The sequence below is a fragment of the Bos indicus x Bos taurus genome, chromosome 12 (assembly GCF_003369695.1).
Source record: "Bos indicus x Bos taurus breed Angus x Brahman F1 hybrid chromosome 12, Bos_hybrid_MaternalHap_v2.0, whole genome shotgun sequence".
Classification (NCBI taxonomy): domain Eukaryota; kingdom Metazoa; phylum Chordata; class Mammalia; order Artiodactyla; family Bovidae; genus Bos; species Bos indicus x Bos taurus.
In genome coordinates, this window is record NC_040087.1 from 28,330,815 (window position 1) to 28,357,606 (window position 26,792).

The following is a 26,792-nucleotide window of genomic DNA, read 5'->3' on the forward strand; positions in this document are numbered from 1 at the left end:
TTGCCTTTGAACTTAGTCTAGTGGGAAGAAACAGATACACAAACAGCTTAAACGAACTGTGGTTCTGAGGAATAAATTGGGGAAAACAGAGCCTATTGACTAGTTAAATCTGAGAGCTAAGAGAAAGAAGTGTCTAGGGTCACTTTCAGATACTGCCAGCCTTTTTCTCCTCAATTCTGTCTGTCCTTTGTACTTTCTTTCAACAGATCCACTTTGCTGGGGGGGAGGGGGCACAGTCCTTAAGTGTGATCCCTGAGCCCCGACTTCAGCTGTCTGCTCTATTCTCCATCTTCTCACAGGGCAGGAATTTCCAAAGCTCTTGCCTCCAGCTCCAGGCCTCTCTTCTAACAGCACACTCACATTTCCCAGGACCTCCTTCATTGCTCCAGCTGCCCCCTACACTGCAGTCTCAGTGTGCCCAAACTTCTAGTCCCCAAAGCTGTGTGTCCTGCTGCCCTATCCATGCTGCCTGGGACACCCTCTACAGAAGGAAATGGAAATGGACAGAAGTCGCATGCAACACTGTCCAATAGAGATATGTCAGCCACATACATAATTCAGACTTTTCTACTAGCCACATTAAAAAGCAAAAAGAAACAGATGAAATTAATAATATATTAACCTAATGTACTCACCATACTATCATTTCAACACATGAATATAAAAGTTATTGAGATATTTTACTTCATTTTTTTCATATGGAACCTTCGAAATTCAGTATGTATTTTAATCTCACTTGAAAGTGAAAAGTGAAAGTGAAAGTCGTTCAGTTGTGTCCAATTGTGTCCAATTTGCGACTCCTGGACTATACAGCCCATGGGATTCTCCAGGCCAGAATACTGGAGTAGGTAGCTGTTGCCTTCTCCAGGGGATCTTCCCAACCAAGGGATGGAACCCAGGTCTCCTGCAGTGCAGGTGGATTCTTTACCAGCTGAGCTACCAGGGATGCCCCAGTCTCACTTGGACCAGTCATATTTCACGTGTGGCTTGTGACTCCTATATTAGAGAACACAAGTCTAGAATGGAAAAGGTAGTATTTGAGGCTGGGCAAAAAGTTCTTGTAAGAAGTATGCTAGGATACATAGAAGTATGATAGGATACATACATGATAAGCATCACATATTTTTATGATTCATCTATAGTCTCTGTTCCTTATGGTTTTCCCCTAATATTTAGAGAAGCTTTTGAGATTTCAGTGTTTCTCAGCAGTGCTAAAAATCCTTGCTCAGATGCTGGGAAGGGATATGTCAAGAGAGAGTAGCTCACCGCCCTGTCCTCCTCTGCCCCTCCCTAGTAGAACCCCAAGAGGAAGGTGAAATTCTGAGCATAGAGCCCCTCCCTGCTTGGAGAGTGCCTTCCAGAGCTCATTGTGCAATTCCTGGGTTTTGTTTTAGAAGTAAATTGCTTTTCTTCACAGTTCCTTTTCAAAATTTTCATACCTTAGCTGCCTGAAACAAAATGTATTTGCTTTACAATGGTTATTACAGCCCAAGCCACCATGTATCTGGGATTTTTCCAGGATGGTGTTAATTTTCAATACTGTCTCTTTCAGTCCACGCTTCTTAGATTTTAGTTCAGAAAATAGGATCTTTCTATCACACTCTTGAGTGTGAAATATTGGAAGGTACTGTGGTGATCAACCAACTGGCGCTCACCAGTTCCCAGAACTTAGAACTGAATTCTGGATGCTTCTCTCTAGTGTCAGTAGACTGCTCCTTTCCCTGGGGAGCTGAAATAGTTTCAGGGGAGACCATGTCTTTTCAGGCAACAAAGCGTGTACCTGGGCAGTAACCCTTCTTTCTCAGGAGGCCTAGTTTATACTACTGTTCATAAATCTGTCTGAGTTTTAAGGGGTGCCTTGTTTTAAAGAAGAGATTTCTAAAGTTATGTAGAAGCAACAAAGCTTTCTAAAAATATTTTTGGCCCGCTGATAAAGAAGAATTTAAAAAAAAAAAAGGGTGGAGGAGGGGAGAATTATACAGGTCCTGGGAGAGTGGCATTAGCCACTGGGACACCAGCCAGATATTGGTGCTCACAAACTGGGGGAGACTATGGTTTTTACTGTTACTGTTCAAAATGCTGTTCACGTTCTCTTCCTCAACTAAAATTATTTCACTTTCAAGGCCTAGTGGGCGGTGGGATGGGGTAGGGCTTTTGCAGAAGGCCTGCCTTCCACACGGGCCGCCCGGGGAAGTGACCAGTGTCCTGCTCGGTGGGCCCAGGGCGACAGGGGCAGGGAGGCATGGTCTGGGCTGGAGGTGAGGGTGGGCGGTGGGAGGGGAGTGGAGGTTTTCCCGGCTGTCAGTCTCCCAGCGTCCCCGGCTTTCCAGGTAGGGACGACCCCTCCCACGCAGCGCGGTTCGGGCGGGTGGGAAGGAGGGGCTGGGCTGCGAGCGCCCGCCCCTCCATCTATCACATGGCCGGAGAGCCACAAAAACAACAGCTTTGGCCAAGACCGTGACTTCAGGAAAGGGAACGCAGGGCTCTCGCCGCCAGCCCCCACCCCATGGAGGAGAGTTTTCTTGAATCCTTTGGGAGGCTGAGCCTCCGGCAGCAGCAGCCACCGCCGCCTCGGCCGCCAGCCCCGCCGCCCCTGCGTGGGACACCTCCGCGCCGCCACAGCTTTCGGAAACACCTCTACCTCCTGCGAGGCCTCCCGGGCTCGGGGAAAACTACACTGGCCAGGTAATGATGCGCCGCGCGCCGAGTCCCCGTCGGGCTCCGGTCCAGCCCGCGCCTGCCGAGGGGAAGCCGGGCCACCCGGTTCCCGGCCGGGCCGCGGGCCTGAGACGCGGCGGCCCGTGCCGTGGGTTCCCAGGCTGCGCCCTCGCGGGAGGACGGTGGTCTGCACCGCGCCTGGCGCGAGCCCCCATGGCACCGCCCCCCCACCCCCGCCCCCCACCGCGCGGACCCCTGCCAGCGGGGCTGGACGCCTTCTCCCCGACTCTCGCAGCCTGGGGTCGGGGGCCCAAGGGCAGCCTTCTTTGGGAAAGCCCGATGGCGACTGCAGAGGAGACCGCCGGGCCGCCCGCTGGCGTGCAGGCACCCGCCACAGTGCGTCAACAGGCGTTTTAAACCAGAGCGGAGACGCTCGGGCCGGGGGTCGGGGCCGGGCCAGGGCGCGCGATCGCGTAGAATATCTGGCAGGTCGAGGCAGCCCCGCGTGTGCTTTGGTGACTGCGAAGGCGCACAGGTGCCCCTGGAAGGGGGTCGCGTGGCCTCGCAGGCCGTCACCGACACAGCCTTTCAACTGTCCCCAAGGCGCCCAAATTAGTTTACCCGCGAATTGCGTCAGCTGCCCCCGTATCGGGGCAGCGTGAATGACACGGGCTTGTTGCCTTGGCCACCTTGCTAGGCCTGCCGCTCCAGCCTCAACTCCCACCACTCTGCAGCGTTGAACTGTTTCTCTCCTTGGCTTTGCTGACGCTGGCCCGCCTGCCTGGTTTGCCTTTGCCTGGCTTGCCCCTCCGTTGCCCTTTCTCTTAACTGATTACAACAGCGCTTTAAGACTCAAGTCTGTTATCCTCGTACTCAGGGCTCCTCCGCTTCCTGTTTACACCTCTGCGGCTGTGCTCAGTTTTGCACATGGTTTTGTTTATCCTGTAAGTTTCTTGAAGGTGGGGGCCATATCTTACCCTGCAAAAGTGCAGTGTCTGGCAGTAGTATGTGTTCAGTAGAAGTGGTCCCTGGCCCTCAAAGAGCTTTCCATCTCACCAGAGACATAAGGCTAGCTAGCTGTAGAATCATAGGGGCTGGCCGTGGAACTGTGGAACCTTAGAAAAAGAATCCAGGTAGCAGCGAACAATCAGAAGCGGATTTGAATGGTACACAAAGAACGTGGGAGGAAGGGTTGGGTCCTGTAGGGTCAGGGAAAGATGACAGCCCTGGGGATGTGCTTCCAGTTTTAATTAGGATTCCTGGCTGATTTGCCTTTAGCAAAACCTTATTGCTACATTTTCACAGATTCAAGGAACTGGTGACTTCCAAATGGCCATTGGTACCCTTTTCTAAGAACGACACACATTTCAATAGGTCTTTTCTCTGAGTGGAGAATGGGGAAGCTTTCCTGGAACCTGGCAGAACTTGATTATTTTATGATAGTCATGGTGGGTACATCTGTTACCAACCAGATACTTCTTGCAGTCAAACCCTCTTCAGTTTTACTTTGGCCTTGCTGATCTGTCGCCTCTCACACACTGTGTCCAAGAAGGGAATAAACGTCTTTGGCCAGATTTTGTTTCGAGCTACCCAGAGGGGAGTAATATGGTGAGTGCAGGGTGCACAGAATTGAACAGCAGAAGTGGTGTGTTTTAGGCCTCAACTTTCTTCATTTCCAAAGCTAGTGCGTTGGCCTGGTTGATCTTAAGGTCCCTTCTGGCTCTAACAGCTACACTTTTAAGATTTTAATTCCTGGTTGACTTTTGGCTAAGTGGAAGACACCAGATAAGAGACCAACTTATTAAAGAACGTCTTTCTAGGAATGGCTGCCATGAGCACTGGCCTGGAAGTCTGAAGACTTTGCTTTTAGATCCTCATTGTCACAAAACAGTTTGGTGACTTTGGACAGTCACCTGTTCTTTACTTTCCTTATAAGTGAATAGTAAGAGATTAGGTTAGATGATTTACTGAAGATCTTTCTAGCTCTTAATTTCTAATTGTAAGACTTAAAAGTGTTTTGTTAGTAAAGGCTAGGTAAAGAGCTCTGAACTTTGAGTCAATTTATGGCTTTTCTTTTTTTCTGGCCGCACCCAATGGTTCATGGGACCTTAGTTCCTGGAACAGGGATCGGGCCTGTGCCTCTGCATTGGAAATGCAGAATCTTAACTACTGGACCACTAGGGAAGTCCTAATTTATGGCTTCAAATCCAAGCTCTGCCATGGAATAGCTGTGCTCTCAACTCCTCAGTTTCCTTCCCTGTTAAACAGGGAAATCTGCTCCATCTGCTTCAGAGGACTCCTGTGAGGATTACATCTGTGTGAGAGAACTTGTTAAACCTTAAACCGCTGTATACATTTTAAGAGGTGTTCATTTCTGCTGAAGATGTTGACCAGCTGAGATCATCTTCATGGTGTTCCTGGGGAGAAGCCTGACTCTGAAGTGAAGGAGGCAGCTGGGAGCTGACGTTGTGAGGTCTCTTGATAGGCTGGACCTGGGCAATTCTGAGAACACAGAACTTTGGCCCTGCTTTGAGGTGGGTTGTGTATTTACATGGAAATCAGGAGAACAGGCAAGGATACAAGCCACAGCTCAGCAAGGAGAGAGGCCTGCAGTGAGGATGCAGAACGTCACAGGCCATTTGTGGGGAGAAAAGGAGGATTGCAAATTGTTTTTAAAAAAAATACACGTAGGTAAGAAAGTAGTAAAAACTGTAAGGCTATCTTATGTATTGTTGGATTCTGGGAAATTCATATTTTTATTATTCTATGTATATTCCAAATTTTCTATAATGAGCATGTATTTCTTGAATCAGGAAAATAAAACTTAAAAAAAAATTGGAGGAGATCTGCTTTTACAAATGCAGGTTCATCTTTTTTTCTACTTAACTTTCATTTCTCATTTGATTAAACAAATAAAAATGCTTTTGAAATTAGGCTCTGTCTGGTGTCCCAAATCAATGTTAGATTTCTGTGCTTTTCATCTGTATGTTTTCACACTTTGCAGGGACTGGAATGTGGAAAACATCTATTTAAATTCTATGGGCATGTTAAAAAACAGTTGAAGTTTTTATCTGCCTTAAAATTTTTAAGTACATCAGAGTACTAAAAAATTAGCTTCCCTGCTATATGTGTTTTATCACCTCTATTTCATTTAAAAAGCATTTCAAAAATAGGTTATTGTCATTGGCCTGTAAACTCTACTTCCAGGAATTCATCCTAAGGCAATAACTGGACAAGTGCATGAGATTAGAGGGATGTTAAGCAGAGTTTTGATGTCCTAGAAAAAAATGTGAGCCAACTTAAGTGTACAAAAATAGAGGATTGGCTTATAAGTCACGTGTTATTAATGAAAACATAGATGTACGTTTGACATCTATGTTCTAATATACACAAAAATACCATTTTTTGTTTTAAGAAATGTGTAAAAAGATAAGTATCTATAGTTGATTTTTAGGCAGTGGGTAGAATACAGACTTTTGCCCCTGACTTTCTCATTTTTTTCTCAACTTTTTCCATAAAAAGTTTGCAAACTTTTTAAAGGCGAAAATAACTTTTTAACTGCAAGTAGTTTTATTCAATAACTTGGCTCTATAGACATAGGTTGTATGATGAAGCATTTATTAAATAACCAAGTAAATAAGTAATTTTTTATATAAAGGGCTTCCCTAGGGTTATTCTTGGTTTGGACATACAAAGAAGTTTTTTTTAATCTGTAAGGAGACTGATTTTAATTACTCAGGGCTATTAATTGTTTAATTATGAACTATTTTATTACATTTTATTAGCCTGTGAACTAGTATAGATCATTTGATTGAACACCTCAGGTTCTTTTTCATTAAAATGGAGCTAATATTCCTTTAGTTAGTTTATTGTGAGGATTTAAGATACTGTGGTAAACAATCATCCTGTTGCTCGGGGCTGGTGCCCTGGGATGACCCAGAGGGATGGGATGAGGAGAGAGGTGGGATGGAGGTTCAGGATGGGGAACACGTGTACATCCGTGGTGGATTCATGTCAGTGTATGGCAAAACCAGTACAATATTATAAAGTAATTAGCCTCCAGTTAAAATAAATTTATATTAAAAAAAACAATCATCCTGTGATTATGAATGTGAAAGCACTGTAGAATGTGTGGTCTTCATAAATACCAACTATTGTTAATTACTCACTAGTCAACAATAGAAGTATTTCCTAAGTACTGATAAGACTATTAACACCTCAGATGGTAAAGAATCTGCCAGAAATGCGACCTGGGTTCAATCCAGGGTTGGGAAGATCCCCAGGAGGAGGGCTTGGCAACCCACTCCAGTATTCTTGCCTGGTGAATTCCCGTGGACAGAGGAGCCTGGTGGGCTGCAGTGCATGGTGGCTCAAAGAATTGGACACGACTGGTTGGATGGCATCGCTGACTCGATGGACGTGAGTCTTAGTGAACTCTGGGAGTTGGTGATGGACAGGGAGGCCTGGCGTGCTGCGATTCATGGGGTCACAAAGAGTCGGACATGACTGAGTGACTGATCTGATCTGATCTGAAGTGACTAAGCACAGTAAGGTATATATAATATAAGGTTGAGAGAAGGAGCCTACACATGACTAACAAATGGAAGATAGTAACCAGCACACTGCTGTGGGTAAGTAAAGTCTCATGGGAAGTAGCCTCTTCTGTGCTGGTGGTGGTCAAGGCCAGTGGAGTCACTGAGGATGGTTATTAGGAGGATAGGATAATTAGGGAAGAGCTAGTCTCTTCCATGTGGAGGTGGTTCTCAGACTGCCCTGGAAGACCAGGAGGATGTCTGAAGACCAGAAAGCCAAGGAAAAGGATTAGCATCATACATAAGATGATGGGGATAGGAAAGACCTTGAGTGTTCTAGGCTCACGAGTAGCAGGGCTTGATTGCAGTGAATTGTTCATATTGAGTGTGTTGGTTAGGTAACCCCATGGCCAGACCACGGAGAATGTTAAAAAGCTGGATAAAAAAGTATAGGATTGAGAGAAGAAATAGAATTCCAATTCCAAGACCCTTTTACCCTCAGCAGGTGATCCAGAACTATTTGTTTCCACAGCTGAACTGATATATACTCATTTGGATCTGCACCTGTTCTTTCCTCTGACTTCAATGAAAACATCTGTGGACTTCTGTTTACTTCTGTGCTTTCTTCTGTGTGTGTGTGTGTAATGTCCCCCCTTTGAGGACATTTTAACCGTTTTTAAGTGTGTCCGATTCAGGGCTATTAATTACGTGATATGCTGTCATCACCACTGTCTTTTATAAAAAATTTTTATCACCACAAACAGAAACTCTATCCATTAAGCAATGCATCTCCCTTCCCCTCAGCTCCTGGTAACCTACCTCTGATCAGTTTTCTATTTCTGTATTTGACTACTCTAGATACCTTATGAAAGGGGAATCATATGGTATTTGTCCTTTTGTGTATGGCTTATTTCACTTAGCTTAATGTTTTCAGGGTTCATCTATGTTATAGCATGTGTCAGAATTTCATTACTTTGTGACTGAATAATATTGCCTTACATGAATATATGACTAAAACATCCTTTTGAAATGGCAATAGTTTAGGGTAGTCTTTTTTTTTTTTTAATTTTAATGGTCTTGTTTGAAAAATTAAAAGTTCTCAACCTTAAGTCAGTTCATGCATTTTAAATCTTTAAGTTTGAGTCAAAGCAAAGCCTGGGGACCATGCTTTATGACACACATCCTTTGCAATGTTTGTTTAGGCACCATCAAAAATGGTTTGTGATATGGATTCAGTAGGCTCAAAGGATATTCACTGACAGCTGTCTTTTCTCCTTATTCATATGTCTGGATGACTTGTAATTTTCCATCAAGAGAAATAAGTTTTCATTATTTCTTGGCACCAGAGCTGTCCAAGGAGGTGAAAGGATGCTTTCCTGATGTGATGCAATGATAGAACAGAGATGGGGACGAAGGTACACTTTAAACCAAATGCAGTTTAAAAAAAAAAATATGAGAAGCAGTGGGAAGAGGGGATTAGTTAGGTTAACTAAGTAGTGAGTAATTAGACCCCAGAGCATATTCGCTCCACAGTGCTCTGGACCATGGTGTTTTTAATTATGAGGCTAGGGTTCTCATAAGTAAAAGCAAGGTCAAAATAGAGAGTTTGTAGTATTCCAGGTCTGTGTGTATGAAAATTAGAGCATCAGGCAGGTGCCATCTCAGATTTTTAGCCACTCAGGTCTACTTGGAGAAGCTACTGACTTTTTATATTTTTAGTGATTTTTTTCCTAAGGTGGTTCCTAGAATCTCTTCTCCCCAGTGCTGAGAGTCCTTGCAGTGCCTCTCTCTGAAGGTTGGGAAGAAACAGGACTATATATGCTACCTGTGATCACGGAGAGTAAGAACACACAGTGCAGTGTCTTTTCTCAGTCGTGTACTAGAAAGGTAACAGGAGAATCACCACCACTATAGTCCTTGAGCTACTGGGGTATGGGAAGAAGATCCTACTGAATTTGGGCCATGTAATGTCATAGGTGTGGTTACGATTAGAGAAGCAGTAGAAATAGAGAAAGAAACGAAAGGGGAAGAATATTCTCATAGGAAAATCTCAGGAAAGGATCAGGAAGTTCTCACAGAGTTCATCTAGTCCAAGCTGAAGACACTAAACTCTAAGAAGTTATATATCTTTTTTAAAAATTGTATTAAAGTATAGTTGATTTACAGTGTTGTGTTAATTTTTTCTGTACAGCAAAATGACTCATATATATATATGTATATATTCTTTTTCACATTATTTTCCATTATGGTTTGTCACAGAATATTGAATATAGTTCTCTGTGTAGGACCTTGTTGTTTATCCATCCTACACATAATTTCCTCTGCCAATTCCAAACTCCCATTCCTTCCCTTCCCTCCCCCTTCCGCTTTGGTAACCACAGGTCTGTTCTGTATATCTGTGAATCTATTTTTTTTTCATAGATTATGTTCATTTGTATTGTTATTTTAGATTCTACATATAAATGATATCATTTGGTATTTGTCTTTCTCTTTCTGACTTTGTTTAGTACGATAATCTTTAGGTCTGTTCATATTGCTGCAAATGGCATTATTTCAAGAAGTTACATATCTTGATCAAGGTCATAGTGGATAAATTCTCCTTATTTCAAATCAGACTTTTTTCTTCTGCACCAAAGGAAGAGGCCAGTGAGAGTGACCTGATCAAAGTGTAATGAGGTTGATTTCAATCTGTTGTGTAATGAAAAAACTTGTCAATACCCTATAAAAAGAGCTTGCTGCTGCTGCTGCTGCTAAGTCGCTTCAGTCGTGTCCGACTCTGTGCGACCCCATAGACGGCAGCCCACTAGGCTCCTCTGTCCCTGGGATTCTCCAGGCAACAATACTAGAGTGGGTTGCTATTTCCTTCTCCATTGCATGAAAGTGAAAAGTGAAAATGAAGTCGCTCAGTCGTGCCCAACTCTTAGCGACCCCATGGACTGCAGCCCACCAGGCTCCTCCGTCCATGGGATTTTCCAGGCAAGAGTGCTAAAGTGGGTTGCCATTGCCTTCTCTGATAAAAAGAGCTTAGTTTATCTGTATTTCAACCGTCAGGGTAAGGAACCCACATGTTATTACGTGATTCCTTCTCGTCGGAGCATGACTGAGTTGACCAGCAAAGCATTAAACATAGGAGAAACCTGTGGCATTGCTGAATTCTCTGGAAAGTTGCTGTTCACACGCAAGACATTGAAAGGAATTTCTGCTGGAAAGTGCAGTGGAGCCACTCTGGCACATGAGGGCTAACTAGGAGTCTGGTTTGGAATCTCATAAACATGCCCTGCTTTGGAGGTGTGAGGACGAGAGTGAGCCTGGGATGGCCTGGGAACTATTTACTGGAATGCCCTTAGCCCCTGTGGCTTGGCGGCGTTCATGAAGCTGGTGATGGCTGAGCTCCATCTGCCTAAGGGCAAGGCTTAGCCTTGGCATTGCAGTTGGCAGCACCAAGAAGATCAGCCACACCTTGATCAGGCTCAAGATTTTTACAGCTATGTCTCCCTCCCCATTCTCCTCAGGTTGCTGAGTTGCTGAACCTGTTTCCTGCCTCCCAGCTTACAGTCATTGGGGAAGGTTCCGATAACATCTAGAGGAAGTACTGGAGTCTAGGAAGAATGCTCTTTCCCAGTCTCCTTTGGGGATAAACCTGAGGTTTTGGTAAAATTCTCAACACATAAAGAGTAAATAGAAATTCTCAGAGATTCTTTTCAACCCTATACAAAGTTTGCATAATTAAGGCAACAAAACCTGATATTTAAGAACCACTCATACACTTACCAAATATCTATTATGTCTCATGTAGAGTAGAGCATTGAACAAAAAAAGACAAAATCCCTGCCTTCATGCACCATATATTCTGTGAGAAAAAAAATTTTTCTTTTTTCTGAAAGGAAGGAAATTTTAAATAACACCTGCTCTACTTTTCAAAAAAACCTAAAATATTTCCATTTCTATTCCACTTGAGGATATACCCTCAGGAGATGTTCTACATATTCACAAGTAGATTGGCACAGTGATGTTCACTGAAAATTTTGTTTATGGTACAGAAGATTGCAGAGAACCTCAGTGTCACTAGAGAAAGAAGATAACTGTGGTTTATTTTACGGCCCTCAGTTACAGTTGTTTAGTGTAAAGCTCTGAGGCCAGAAGCCTGGGTTTTAATCCATGTGTGCCACTCACTTGTCTTTTTTTTATTTCCAGGCTTTATTGAGGTGTAACTGATAACATTATGTAAGTTTAACTTGTAAAGTGTGTTGATTTGATACCTTCCTGCGTTGAAAAATGGTTACCTCTGTAGTCTTGGCTAACACTGCCATTGTGTCACATAATCACCATTTCTTTTCTGTGATGAGAACATATTAGGATCTACTCAGCAGCTTTTTGGTGCATAATACAGGATTAGCAGTAACCACCATGCAGTGCATTAGATCCCCAGAACTTAGTCATCTTTTACTTGGAAGTTTGTACCCTTTGACCGACATTTCCCACACCCTCAGCCCCTGGAAACCATCACTATACTCTGTTTCTATGAGTTTGACTTTTTTAGATTCCACGTATAAGTGAGGTCATATAGCATTTGTCTTTGTCTGATTTATTTCACTTAACATAATGACCTTAAAATTCATTGATGTTGTCACAAATGGAAGCATTTCCTTCTTTTTCCTGGCTGAAAAATATCCCATTGCATATATTTACCACATTTATCCACTTGCCCACTGCCAAACACTTGTTTTCATATTTTGGCTATTGTGAATAATGCTTTAGTAAACATGGGGAGTATACAGATAATTTGAAGATCCTGTTTTCATTTCCTTTGGGTGTAAACCAAAAGTGGGATTACTGGATCTCAGGGTAGTTCTATTTTTAACTTGTTGAGAAATCTCCATTCTGTTTTCCACAGAGGCTGCAATAATTTACTTTCCTTTTAACTGTGCACAAGGGTTTCCTTTTCTCCACATCCTCATAAACACTTTTAATATCTTGTTTTGCTGATGATAGCCATTCTAACAGGAGTGAGGTGATAGTTCATTGGGATTTTGATTTGCATCTCCTTCATGATTAGCACTGTTGAGCACCTTTCTATGTACCTGTGTGCCATTTGTGTGTCTTGGGAAAAATGTCTATTCAGATCCTCTGGTCTTTTTTTAATTGGATTTTTTTTTTTTTTTTGCTAATGAGTTGTATGAGTTATTTACATTTTTTGGTTATTAATCCCATATCAGATATATGATTTGGAAATATTTTCTTCCATTTGGTAAGTTCAGTTCAGTCACTCAGTTGTGTCCGATGCTTTGCAGCCCTATGGACTGCAGCACGCCAGGCTTCCCTGTCCAACAACCAACTCCTGAGCTTATTCAAACACATGTCCTTCGAGTTGGTGATGCCATTTGGTAGATTGCCTTTTTATTTTGTTGATTGTTTCCTTTGCTGTGTAGAAGCTTTTCAGTTTGATGTAGCGTCTTTTACTACTTTTTTGCTTTTGTGGCTTGTGCTTTTTGATGTAATACCTAAAAACTGATTGCCAAGACCAGTGTCAAGGAGATTTTCCCCTACGCTTTCTTCTAGGAGTTTTATGCTTCAGGTCTTACACTTAAGTCTTTAATCCATTTCAGGTTTTTATTAGTGGCTTGAGATAGGGATCCATTTTCATTCTGTTTTAACCACATAAAAGCTGAAATTTTAGATGGATTGAGGAGTGAAATATAATAGAACATAGATGAATATTTACATAATCTTGGGTTGGGAAAGACTGTTATAAATGTATTATCAAAGACAGAAAGTAGAACGTAAAAGATGAGTTCATGTGACTAAGAAAAGTTCTGTTAATTGAGACTTGTATGTTAGAGTTCATTATAAACAAAATTAAAAATAAATTGAGGTACTTAATAAAGATTTTACAAATTAATTTAGCCATAAACCTCCCAATAAGGAGGTTTTATCAACAACCACAGGACATGAAAATGCAGTTCACAAAAGAATATCTCTAAATGAGCAGCACACATAAGGAAAAATACTTAAACTTGCTGAGAATCAAAGAAGTTGGGGACAAACTAAATACCTGGCCACAGAGTATTGGTTAAGTAAATTATGGTTCATCCATATGAATAACTCATCAAAAATAATGTCATAATACGACCCAGCAATCCCACTAATGGGCATATACACCGAGGAAACCAGAATTGAAAGAGACACATGTACCCCAGTGTTCATCACAGCACTGTTTACAATAGCTAGGACATGGAAGCAACCTATATGTCCATTGGCAGACAAATGGATAAGAAAGCTGTGGTACATATACACAATGGAATATTACTCAGCTATTAAAAAGAACACATTTGAATCAGTTCTACTGAGGTGGATGAAACTGGAGCCTATTATACAGAGTAAGTCAGAAAGAAAAACACCAATACAGTATATTAACACATATATAAGGAATTTAGAAAGATGGTAATGATGACCCTATATGTGAGACAGCAAAAGAGACACAGACATAAAGAACAGACTTTTGGACTCTGTGGGAGAAAGTGAGGGTGGGATGATTTGAGAGAATATATATGTTTCAGTGTATATTATCATATGTGAAATAGATCGCCAGTCCAGGTTTGATGCATGAGACAGGGTGCTCAGGGCTGGTGCACTGGTACAACCCTGAGAGATGGGATGGGGAGGGAGGTGGGAGGGGGATTCAGGATAGGGGATACATGTACACCCATGGCTGACTCATGTCAGTGTATGGCAAAACCCACTACAATATTGTTAAGTAATTAGCCTCCAATTAAAATAATTAAAAAAAATAATGGCATAGAATCATACTTCATGAGGTGGGAAATAGTTGCTGTGGAAATAAGTTTAGTGACGAGAAGTTGATATTCTCTGCATTATGTTTCTGTTTTTATGGAACAAAATATCAGATGAGAAAAAAAAATTCTATCTCCTGGAAAGACAATCAAAATATTAGTAATTATTTTTAGGTTGAGGAATATAGGAACATCTCCTGTTTCGCAGTTTTCTCTTCCAAAATATTTTGCCTTGAATATGTGTTACTTTGCTAATTAGAAAGGAAAAGTAATATTTTTAAGGTTGGTGTAGAGCAAGACACAGGAACCAGTTTGAGGGGGCACCTGCTTGTCAAATTTGGGACAATTTGAGCATCATAAAGAATGATGATGGTAAGCATTATTAAAAGGGGAAAGGGAAGAGTGCTCTTCTTTACTAAACAATGCCACCTAGTAAATACAGAAGAAATTACATGAAGTAATAAGTATTCTGCTATTCCCAATGTAATAACTCACTTGGCAGTGATCAGCAATGAATATAAAGCTCATTGAGGGAAAGGTTGTTGGGGAATAGGATGTTACACGGGGCCTCTCGTTACATCAACTCCCCACCCCCACCCCAACATGATGTAGTATCACAAGGGGAGCAATACTAGCTGATGCCACCTGTTAGCCAAATGATAAACTTAGCAGGATGGTACAGATGGTCATCATGTGCAGTCAGGTACGCAAACATCACCTCTGTATTTTCCTTCCACAAATGTTTAATCTGGATCTAATTATGAGGAAAATAACCAGGCTAATACAGAATGTGGGGCATTCTCAAGCCAACTGACTAGACTCTTCAAAAAGGGAAAGCAGGGAGGGAGGTTCAAGAGAGAGGGGACAAGTATATACCTATGACTGATTCACGTCGATATCTGGCAGGAACCATTACAATATTGTAAAGCAATTATCCTTCAATTAAAAGTAATTTTTTTTAAAAAAAAGGGAAACCAAAGAAGGCATGAGGACAGTTCTAGATTGACACCAAAGAGACGTTAATAACTAAATGCTGTACTTGAACCTGTGAAGATGTTATTCATACCATGAAGGACATTTTAAATTTAAAAATCTATTAACATTGGCTATTATAAATAGCTAAGGCCTTCCCTGGTGGCTCAGAGGTAAAGAATCCACTTGCAATGCAGGAGATCCGGGTTCGATCACTGGCTCGGGAATATCCCCTGGAGAACGGAATGGCTGCCCACTCCAGTGTTCTTGCCAGGGAAATCCCATGAACAGAGGAGCCTGGTGGGCTACACAGTTCATGGGGTCAGAAAGAGTTGGACACAATTGAGCATGCATGCATTATAAATAGCTGTAATATAAAATTGTAATATAAATTAGTATATAATTTATGTATAGTATATATTTATAATATTTATAATTTATAATTCAGTTTTTAAGTTGTGATGTGATTATTTAGGATAATGTTCTTATTTATAGAAGATACTTGATAAAGCATTTAGGAACAAAGTATCATGATGTCTGCAACTTATTTTTAAATGGTACATCAAAAATACACATGTGAGAGAAGTAAAATAAATGAGGCAAGACGTTAACATTGTTAACAAAAATGTTAATAATGGAGGGTAAGGAGTGTTCATAGTATTCTTTCAACTTATTTCTATTGGTTTGAACATTTTCTAAATGTAAAAGGTTGTGGGGGGAAAGTTTAGGTGGAAATAAAAAGGAGTGGGAAAACTATGCAATAAATGAGACTTAAGGGATGTGGGGACCAAATGCAAAGCATGTATCTGGTTTAGCTCTTGATTCAAACAAACCAATTGTAGGAATTCTGAAGATCAGCCCTGGGATTTCTTTGGAAGGAATGATGCTAAAGCTGAAACTCCAGTACTTTGGCCACCTCATGCGAAGAGTTGACTCATTGGAAAAGACTCTGATGCTGGGAGGGATTGGGGGCAGGAGGAGAAGGGGACGACAGAGGATGAGATGGCAGGATGGCATCACCAACTTGATGGACGTGAGTCTGAGTGAACTCCGGGAGTTGGTGATGAACAGGGAGGCCCAGCGTGCTGCGATTCATGGGGTCGCAAAGAGTCGGACACGACTGAGCGACTGAACTGAACTGATTTATGAGACAATCAGGGAAATTTGAACACTGAAAAGATATTTGGTGAAATGAAGTATGAAGCAGATGAAGCAATACTGGCCATATAACGATAATTGTTAAAGCTGGACTGTGGGTACATGGGGAATGATGATGTTATTCTATTTTGCATGTTGGAAAATTCCAGTAATAAGGGGTACAACTCAAAGTTACATACTAATGTTGGACTTTGTCAATGAGTGGGTGAGTGACTAATAGATATCTAAATATATTCAAATGTTTCTCTATTGTTAAACGAAAGAATAACACAAAAGAGTGATGTTATGAAATCAAGATTAGAACCTAAGTTACTCTAATAGTAGTAGTGTCAGGTGAGTTTGGGGGGCACTGCAGAGGTGAAAATTACGTGGGTGTAATTGTCTTTTTTTCCCCCCCCATTTTTCATTCTCAATTTCCCTAATGCATAAGGCTCCTGACCACCATTAAGAAAGCTAGAGCTGGGGCATTATGCTTGTCACTTCTGAAGCTTATGGAATGGTATTTATTGCTTCCACTGAAGTGTTAGACTCTCAGGATTGCCTATTGAATCAGTTCTTCATTTAGTTAGGAGAGCTTTTAAGTCTTGAGTATTCAAAATGTACCATGACTGCCAGTGCTGATTTAACATTCAGGTGAAGGGAAAACAAGTTTTGAAAGAATGATCATTCAGCAAGATCAGAAAGTCCACCCTTTGATCTTCTCCAGTCCCCCAGTTCCATTAGAGTTGTAAAGGTGAAAAACAGTCCTATTTTTCCTGCCTGTTTGTTAGGAGGACCATATAGGCTATGGTCACATGTGTCTTGGGAAATGATGAGCGGGTGGTTCAGCTTCATAGTGGTCCTGAACAATTTAACTTTTACTCTAAGGCAAAATTTTGCAAACAAGGCGATACTTTGCTGTGTTTTCTTTTTTGCTTTCTAGAAGGGAATAGAATTCAAATAAAATGTGAATTGAACACATGCCTTAAAAGGTTTTTTTTTTTTAATGAAAAATTAGAGTATTAACTTCTAGTAGATAATATAAACCATAAAGAGGAGATAAAGCTATGTCTATGCAAAGAAAAACTCCATTTTGAAAATGACAAAACCAGAGCTGTAAGTGGCAGACTTAATAGGAAGACAAATGAAGCCAGATTTAGAAGGGATATTTAAGAAGTTCTGGAACTAATATCCAGAGTTGCTTAACTTAGTACACAAAAGATAAGGAAAACAAGTTACACAATATTATTTAAACTCTGAATGAGACTTTCATGTTTAGACTAGATAATGATGAAAAGAATTCAAAAACTGTAGAGCATTTACGAATATAAAATCCGCACACCTGAAAGTGCAGTTAGTGTTGCCCTTAGGTTTTCTTCTAAGGTGTCTTTGTAATAACTGTTTGCCCTGGAGGTTAACGTTTGGATATCTGATTTGAGCTTTTCAGTTTGAGTATCTTTACGGTTAAAAGACATTTACAAAGAAACTATGCAAATCCGTTTTATCAGATCTTTATACTTGCCTTTCGTATCCGTTTCTGTATCTGTGGTGTATTTAAAATGGCCAGATTTTGTTTGCCACCGCTCCTAGCACTCCTACATTGGAGTGTACACACTCCAGTGCACTTTACTACGATGGCATGTAAACAGTTTTGGATGGAAAATCTGACTTCATTTGTTATTAATAAAATAACAGTACCTTGTGTTTGTAAAGTACCTTACCTCTTGAAAAATGTTTTCCCGTACCTCACCTCATTTCGCTCTTACTAGAAGCTCTGATTAATAGGTCGTGATATTATACAAGTTTTCAGTCAGGAACACAGAAGCTTGGAAAGAGAGGCCACATGACCGTGGTGGAAGAGTCAGGAACTGAACCCAAGTGTTTCCAGCAGCTTAGGTGCTTTACTCATTATCTGTGGTTTCACTGCCTTATGCTCTTTCCTGATTAAAGAGCATTCTTCTTGATGGAGAAGAACAAACAGAGCCGAATAGTTCTGTTTTCTTTTTACATTTCCTGCTCTTGTTATGTTCCAACATATTTTTTCTCTTGTTTTTTTAAAAATCTTACTTATTTTTGGCTGCGCTGGGTCTTCGTTGCTGTGTGGGCTTTTGTCTAGTTGTGGCAATCAGGGGCTCCTCTCTAGTGGCAGTGCGCGGGCTTCTCATTGCAGGGGCTGCTTGTTGCAGAGCATGGGCTCTAGGCATGCTGGCTCAGCAGTTGTGGTGCACAGGCTTAGTTGCTGTGCAGCATGTGGAATCTTCCCGGACCAGGAATCAAACCCACATCCCTTGCGTTGGTAGATTCTTAACCAGTGGATCACCAGGGAAGTCCTTCCTCCAACTTTTAAATATCTTTTTATTCTGAGCACGGCCGTTTTGTTATGGACTGTATCTGCCTGGTCAATTTGTTTGAAGTTAGAATTACGCTGGGGAACCACACAGGGAGAAGGGAGAGAACCATGTGCTCATTGTGTCGGGCACTGCGCAAGGCGCTTCCCCAGGTTATTAGGTAGTCATCCTTACTTAGCAAGATGGGTGCTGTTATCCCCAGTTTTTACAGGTGAGGAAAGGAGGATCAGCAATTTACTTTGTTACTGTCTAGCACAATAGCCATCTTCTCCCCCAAAAAAGTCTGAATAAGGATTTCATGTGGAAATATCTTCTCTTTGAAGTTATTTTGTGCAAAACTTCATGTGCTTTTTTTTTTTTCTTTCCTACGTTAAAGAGGGGACTCCATGATGCTTTTTCTTTTTTTCTGTGTGGTATTTTCATATTCAGAGAGAGTGATAGAACTTTAGGAAAGCCTAGGGAATGTTGCATCTGCATCTTTTCTTCTGCTGGTTTTAGAATTTGGTTTAGGTCACTGCTAAAGTACCTGTTAGGGGTAGCACACACATCACTTTTATCTACATTTCATACCTCAGCAAGAACCAGTGTCTCACATGGGTCCTTATGGAGAACAGAGCTCCAAGGCGAGGGGACCCAGGCCAGGTAAGGGGGTGCAGGAAGGGGCTGCAGCAGGGGTACTTGGGCAGTGGTGCATCACAGAGGAATGTCAGTGAGGGCTGTGCCCACTCTTGTCACCCCTGCAGCGAAGCCTCCAGAGTGTCATCTAGAATCAGCTCTGGTAGCTGCAGAAATCAGCATGGTGGTGATCAGCACTTGTTAAAGAGTTGGGCAACACACACAGTCCCCTCTCAGCCCTCTCCTTACCCCTATGAAGGAGCGATACCTTCTAGAGAGACTCTCTCTTTTTAAAATGAATTTCAACAACTCAAACCTGGTGGTCTCAGAAGTATAAACTGCTAAATGTTAGAGATAGAAGGAAATGATTTATAGTATGAAAATGCATAGTCATAAAATAATCTCTTGTTTCCCCACTCTCCAGACAGTTGCAACACGACTTTCCCAGAGCCCTGATTTTCAGCACGGATGATTTTTTCTTCAGGGAAGATGGTGCCTATGAGTTCAATCCTGACTTTCTGGAGGAAGCTCATGAGTGGAACCAGAAAAGAGGTGACAGATTCCTTTCCAAGCTCCTGGGAAATCCTCTTGTGCACATAGATTGTAGCTCCTGCAAAATGAAAAAAATTTATGGAAGGAGCTTAATCTAAAGTTCTGCCATTTTTCCTTCTCAAACAGAATGCCAGAGTGTAATCTCCCTAGATTCCAGGAAAAAGAAAATTATTGATAATGGGTTCTGAAATAGGTAGTATTAAAGTTGTGTAATGAGGACATCCTGTAATAAAAATAACAAAATATGGAGTACACTCGCCCTTCTGTGATTGTTGCATGTTGTTCACTGTTATATAACATTGTGTTGCAGCAAGAAAAGCAATGAGGAATGGCATATCCCCCATTATTATTGATAATACCAACCTCCACGCCTGGGAAATGAAGCCCTATGCAGTCATGGTAGGAAGAAGTATCATTCTGAATTTTCAGTTCTGGACATTTTGTGAGAAAGTTGAAACATTTGTTCTTTCTTCTTTTTTTGGTCTTCTGTGATCTCATATTCATTAATAGTAGTTCTCCCAGGAATCAGGTAAAGAGGTTTTATTTTAGTGTTTCTCTGCCGTTCAATGGCTGAAATTTGCTGAGATGCTAATACTACCTCAGGGTACATTTTAAAAATAGCCCTTGGTCTGAATTCTTGACAGCATTTCTGTCTTGGTTGTTTTCCTAAGGGAAGGCATCCGTAGGAGCATCTGCTGAAACCTGCTGAGAAGTGCTGGACTAGGTGATGCCTCCAGTGGAGCTGTAGATGATGTTCTTAGGACAGTTGTCTTTGCCACGCTGGGGACTTCAGTGCTATGTGGTGCTGCTGCTGCATGGAGTTCCAGGGCAATGAATTTCTTAGTTTAAAAACAGATTCAGGAGTAACGCTGTAACCCTATTAAGATATTAGAATACAAATATAAATGCACATATAAAGGTAACAGTTAAGCCATCTACTGTCAGAACAGATGAATGAAGCAATGTGTACATTTTTCTTTATTTATGAAGTATGTATGATCTACTTTTCAGACATATTTCATCTTTTGTGCTAATATGTTTTCATTCCTTACTGCATGTAATAAGGAGAAAAGATCCACAAACAGGGAGAGGAAGAAAACAGCTGAGTATTCTCCCTACTTGGCTAATTTTAAAGTGAATCTCTAAAACTGGACTCATGGCAGCCTGTTTTTAAGCTTTTTTTTTTAATATTTTGGGCACAGTATCTTACATAGAGGTGTGCTTTTGTCTAGATACTTTCATCAGTTTTACTTAGGCCCAGACTGTGGGACTTTGCTGAATGTAGGACATAATGAGCATCAACTTTGTGGTTACTTCAGTTCATGGATCAAACATCCACTTAGGAGAAAAATGGACAGGGATATGAAGAGTCAGGTTAATTAAGGCACAACTCAGAACCAAGAGGCAGGGCTTAACTGAGAGTAGCTTAAGGGAAGTTATTTTACTTTTTGTTTTCTAATTTCTAGATATGCACAATCTTTCCCAGCTATCCACAGCTACTACTAAGACACAGAAACTAGATATTTTTCACGTATGATATTTGATACCCTTCTGAAATTAGAAGTCTCCATCTAAAGAATGAAGAGGAAATCCCCTTACTTAGCCCATTTTATTCTGTATTTTATAACACAACAAACAGTAGTCATAACAGAAAGTTCACCTTGAGATAAAATAAGTAGTAGTCCGTTAATTAATGCAAAGAACATTTGATGTTTCCATGGAAATGGTAATCATTTTCTAAACTCAAGGAAATATGGCACAGTGAATTGAGCCAAACTATGTGGCATGGATGGGAGAGCTACTTTTTGGAGGGAAGAATGTGTGAAGTATGTGGAAATCATTTTTATTTCCCAAGCTCTGTGCCTCTGGTACTCTCACTTTGTAAACCAAGCTGTGAGGACTAGCCAAGGCACTTGATGCCAGTGAACCTATGATAATCACATATACGGGACTTTGGGAAACCATTGGAATTCATTGCTCATTCCTATGGACAGGGAATTTAAAACTAGTTCAACGATCTATCTTTTTAAAGGTTCAAAACAAAGAACTTTGTCGTTTTCCTACATAGTAGATAGAATTACTGAAAAGTTATCATTGGGAACCATAATATAATCTGAGTGTGGCTAAGTATGGATATGTACCAACTGTATTTGTTAACATAAATTAAGGCATTAAATTACTGGTTAAACAAAAGGAATGTTAGAAAAGATTTGTAGTAAATGTTAAATGGCAGCATAAACATTCCCAAACATACATACCATGTCTTCAATGTTTTATGTACTTTTGAAAAATCAGGCACTTGAAAATAACTATGAAGTTATATTCCGAGAACCTGACACTCGCTGGAAATTCAACGTCCAAGAGTTAGCAAGGTACTTCTTTGTTTTTCTAGCTCCTCATTATGTATCCTGCTATTTTCAGGTATTTCAGACCGAACAAAAGAATCTTTTCAGGCTGGAAATGGACATGGTAGTTTTCAGGCCAGAAATGGTAATTCTTGGAAATTGATAACTTTGGAATTATTAATGTGAAAGACTTTACTTTGGGGTCAGTTTTCTAATATAATGCTAAATGCTAAATCTTGGCTTGGACTTGGTCCTCAAAAAGGACATATTTAACATTCTGCTAAAATGCTTCTTCATTAATGGACATTTAAAAGCACTTTCCTCTGCATGGGATTGCACTTGTGAGTGGTGTTTTTGCACTTAGGCTAAACAAAGACCTTCAGATATTGAACAGTCTGTGGTTCATTTATGGTCTATATGCTGCTTCTAGTTTGTAAAGCAATAAATGTCCAAATAATACTAACTTGTTGATTGAATGCATGGGTTCTGATAATTCACCATCTGTGCTATTTGGTAATGTCAATGATTTAAAGTAACCAGTGAGGTCAGAATTTACTTTTTAGGAATAAGTCTAATTCATCTTATGGTTACAAGCAGATAGTGTTTCCCAAGGGATGTGTGAATCACCTCTGTCAGAATCAGCTGAGGTGACTGTTAAAATCCTAGTTCATGGAGCATCCCTGGTGGTCCAGTGGTTGAGAATCTGCCTTGCAATGCAAGGAATGCTGATTTGATCCCTGGTCCAAGAGGATCCTACGTGCTGCAGAGCAGCAGTAAGTACGTGCATCACAACTACTGAGTCTGGGAGCTGTATCCACTGAGTCCACATGTCACAACTCCTGAAGCCACACACCTAGAGCCCGTTCTCTGCAACAGAGAAGCCACTGCAATGAGAGGCCTGTGCCCCGCTACTAGAGAAAGCCCCTGTACTGTGGCAACAAAGACCTACCACAGCCAAAAAATAAATAAGATTAATATTTTTAAAAGTCCTAGTTCATGGACCCCGTTCTTAGTTGAAATCTCTGATAATTACATTTCAAAACTATATCCCCAATTGATCCTCATGTCCATGAGAATTGAAGAATGTTGTTTTAATAAGGATCTAGAAGTATCTAAGACTGACATAAGTGATTATAGATATATGCATAACAAATTGGCAAACACATAAGAAGAGCTCATGGTGCTCTTATGTTTTGAAGCACAGAATTGAGATTTCCAGAAACAGAGCATTTTTTGATGTTTTAGCTCTTTGCTAGCCCCAGGGTAGTTTGGGGGTGTGCAGGGCCGCATGAAAAACAGTTGAGCTGAACGATAACTGCTTAACACGATGTTTTGCTTTTGTCAGAGTTCCATCCTGAGAATAGGGAGTGCATATCTGTGTAATAATACAGGACTTATAAACTACAAACACTTGTAAAATATAACTCATTTTGATATGCTGCCTTAACTAAACATTTGCATTTCTTTTTTCCACGTAGAAGAAACATTCATGGAGTCCCAAGAGAGAAAATACACCGAATGAAAGAACGGTATGAACATGATGTTACCTTTTACAGTGTGCTGCACGCAGAAAAACCAAGCAGAGCAAACAGAAACCAGGACAGGAATAATGCATCTCCTTCCAACGGTGCAGGGTACTGGAACACCTATGCAGAGTTCCCACACCGGAGGGCGCATGGCAGCTTCACTAATGAGAGCTCCTTTAACAGAAGGGGTGGTTGTCACCATGGGTATTAGAGGCCTCTCTTATGGGCATTCCGAATTTTCCTAAATCAGTTTTTACTTCAATTTTTGGTATTTATTCTCCGTTCAGTGGTAGTCAGAGCTCTAATTCCAGTGTAAATAGTCAAGCCTGAGAGTTTCTGTGCAGAAGTCGTTAGATGCCTCTTCAACAAGCATTTGTTAAAGTGATCCTATGTGCATGGTCTGATGCTGGGAATTCTGCCGATTTGATTAAACAAAATCCTTTCTCTAGGGAAAGAACTAATTCAAAACTGAAACCTGAGAACATACCCAAGAACGTAATCAACCACATAGGCTCATTAATGAACTGTTTTTAATATAAAGCTTCAGTAGCCCTTTCTCTGAAGCAGTCTATTTTTTCAGGAAATTCATCTCCATCAGGAAAGTTGGAAAGATGGAGGAGAAATAGTAGGCAGGAACAATTTTTTAGTGCCACTGCTACTTTTGATCATCTGTGTATCCAAAAATGTGAGATGTGTGGCTGTAATGATGATATTGATTTTCCTTTAAGATGAAGACATCAGGAAGTATATAGTGAAGTCACTCAGTCGTGTCCAACTCTTTGCGACCCCATGGACTGTAGCCTACCAGGCTCCTCTGTCCATGGGATTTTCCAGGGAATAGTCCTGGAGTTGATTGCCATTTCCTTCTCCAGGGGATCTTCCCAACCCAGGGATCAAGCCTGGGTCTCCCGCATTGCAGGCAGACGCTTTATTGTCTGAGCCATCAGGAAGTATACACCTAAGGGAATATTGTCTTTCGAGGTAGACACTTTGGGAGATTATCCCTTTATTTTAGTGATGTGTCATTGTTAGAAATATCTATTAGGAAAATCAGTGTCATTGTTTCAAGTCACATCTTGTGTTTTAACTACCACTTTATCAAACAGGGTTAAACCTGTTTGATAACAGGGATAAACCTGTTTGGCTGTTGAGCTAACAGTGTATATAAAACAAGCCTGCCTTTATAAAACACCAATTTTTAAGAGGAATAATCAAGCAATTTTTAAAAATTATTCCTATAAACGTGTATTATCAGTTGGCAGCGCCAAAGTTTTGGGCGTACAAGGAATGAAGCATCCAGAATGTCCTCACATGGAAACAGGAAAAGTCATGCTCCTCTTATAAGGAGCAGTCTGAGTGTTTTGTGAGGCATTAAGACAAAGTTCTACTACAGTTCTTATATTAAAATTGAATTTATGAATCCAAATCAAATTTTAACAGGTTGGAATCAGATTAATTTGGTGTGAGACCACAGATAAGACCATGTAGGATGTATGCTTTATTTCTTGTTGGCCAACAACTTCTTTCTAATGTTTTGTGAAGCATTATTTTAAGTGTTCTATATAATGGTGCTTTTATGGTTATTAAAAATTATATATGGTATTGCTTTATATGGACTTGTCATTGAATCTAATTTTGGGGGGTTTAAGAAAATAAAAAACTTATTTACCATAAATTCCACAAAATTCTACCCTATTAAGAACTAGTTTTTCTATAACTATATTTACCCATCTTCTTTAATGACTAGGAAACACAGAGGTAAAGATAAAAGCAACTTTATATTTTACTTGTGTGTATAAATTATTTGATCTCTATACATTAGAAAGACTGTATTACTTTAATATTCCATATCTAGTATTATTGAAATCTATTCAACATCTTGATGATTACCAGCAATGATCTGTAATTTTTTCATTAACATTTAAAAAAATTGATGTCTCCTTTGAGTAGCAGAATTTGCCCAACAAACTAAAATTAAGTGAATTTGAATGAATCTCAAGTATAGTTTGGCTAAATTCTGTGTATCCAAGCTTAACACATAATAATCTAATAATGATGATAATCCACATTAACAGTACTCCTGTTTTCCAGACCCCAGATGGTCCTGGGTAATCCTAGTCAACATGGTCCCTAGTCAGTGCAGAACTAGGTCAGTGTGGGTGGCTTGACTCATTTAGGATAGTAGAGGTGAGAAGTGTCAGAGGGTCCAGATGAGAGTGCCTTTGCTCAGTCCCATAGGAGCAGCTGAAGGATCATAACTCAAGCCCTCCTGATTTACTTCTGACTCTCTGCTTAGGGTTTCTGGTTCACCTGGCCTGGGCAGGGCTACTTTGTATTTGTCCTACTCTGAATGAGCTCAGAATAGTTCCCTGCTACATTTGCCTTTTTGGGAGCATAAAATTAATAAAATGCCACCAACTTTGTTTATCCCATCTAGAAATGACCCATTTTTTCTTTCAACACCCATGACTCCTGATTTAAAAAAATTTTTGAACACTTAACACTGACTTGTTTTGTGCGTTCACATTTGCATTACTCACAGGGTTGGCAGAGTGCTTTATACACAAGAGGCTCTCATTAAGTGATTGTTGAGTAACACAAATCGCTTTTACCATTTACCCCTTATCATGCAGTGTACATTGATGACTTTGTAATCATTAAATTGTCACTTTTGGGGGGACAATATCCATAGGTACTCAAGCTTCACATTTATATAGCTTGGCTATATTATTTACAGTTTATAAACAGCAGAGTGTATGTTAGATGCCTCCATTATGGGTAGTCTAAATGCTAATGAAAAATGAAAGAGGTTATAGGTTAAGTTTTTTCAAGAAACAAAAAGGCTGAATTCTTATAATTCTTTCTGTTCAGCTGAGACTCAAGTTTTATTCCCTGTTCTAGTGTGTGGATCATTGGGAAAATGATTAGGACATGAAGACCAAATTGTTTTATGAAAAAAAGTTAAATCCCATTAACAAGACTGGCAGAACACTTAAGTTAAAAAGAATAGCAGAAGAGACTATTATGTTAATTTTTAGAAGCAAGAAAAAACATGGGTCACAGTTATGGAAGGAAGAAAATTGCTTTTTAAAAGGATTTATTCTTGGCTTTAAGGTGTGTTTATAATGAGATTTAAAAACAGGATATTGTATATAAATTTAAGACATACTAAAACACTTTATGCTCTTAGCTCCTAGTTTGAACTGCTTTCTCTTTTTCCTCTTTTTAAAGTAACAAATGAGAATACCATCTTAAATTGAATGGTTCTCATCTGCTTTGGTGGTTGGAGAAAACTAGGTTTAAAAGGGACTGCTTG

The 26,792-nt window shown here is 40.4% G+C and overlaps 2 protein-coding genes across 8 annotated transcripts in view; both read left to right on the plus strand.

Moving 5' to 3' along the window:
- N4BP2L2 (NEDD4 binding protein 2 like 2) overlaps window positions 1–19,857 on the plus strand; it is an 84,550-nt gene extending 64,693 nt beyond the window's left edge. For all 3 annotated transcript variants that reach the window (XM_027557456.1, XM_027557453.1, XM_027557457.1), the window contains one exon: window positions 19,478–19,857. The gene's annotated coding sequence lies outside the window, so the exon portion shown is untranslated. The remainder of the gene's footprint in view (window positions 1–19,477) is intronic.
- On the plus strand, window positions 2,333–25,469 carry N4BP2L1 (NEDD4 binding protein 2 like 1). Of its 5 annotated transcripts, none has more exons than XM_027557459.1 (5): window positions 2,333–2,685; window positions 19,478–19,605; window positions 19,916–20,004; window positions 21,901–22,095; window positions 23,429–25,469. In XM_027557459.1, the coding sequence occupies exons 1-5, from the start codon at window positions 2,507–2,509 to the stop codon at window positions 23,483–23,485; spliced, it is 648 nt and encodes a 215-aa protein (XP_027413260.1). In that variant the 5' UTR covers window positions 2,333–2,506; the 3' UTR covers window positions 23,486–25,469. The 5 variants fall into 5 exon arrangements, with proteins under 5 accessions (XP_027413260.1, XP_027413263.1, XP_027413262.1 ...); XM_027557460.1 differs by having other exon boundaries at window positions 2,337–2,685; window positions 22,027–22,095; XM_027557458.1 differs by having other exon boundaries at window positions 2,348–2,685; window positions 21,901–21,977.
- Window positions 25,470–26,792: the final 1,323 nt, after the last annotated feature.

Excerpts from the sequence above, each read along its gene's own strand:
- N4BP2L1 (XM_027557458.1), top strand. The coding sequence starts at position 2,507 with ATGGAGGAGAGTTTTCTTGAATCCTTTGGGAGGCTGAGCCTCCGGCAG. Across the intron at positions 2,686-19,477 it reads GGGAAAACTACACTGGCCAG|ACAGTTGCAACACGACTTTC; the intron begins GTAATGATGCGC and ends CCCACTCTCCAG. Across the intron at positions 19,606-19,915 it reads TGAGTGGAACCAGAAAAGAG|CAAGAAAAGCAATGAGGAAT; the intron begins GTGACAGATTCC and ends ATTGTGTTGCAG.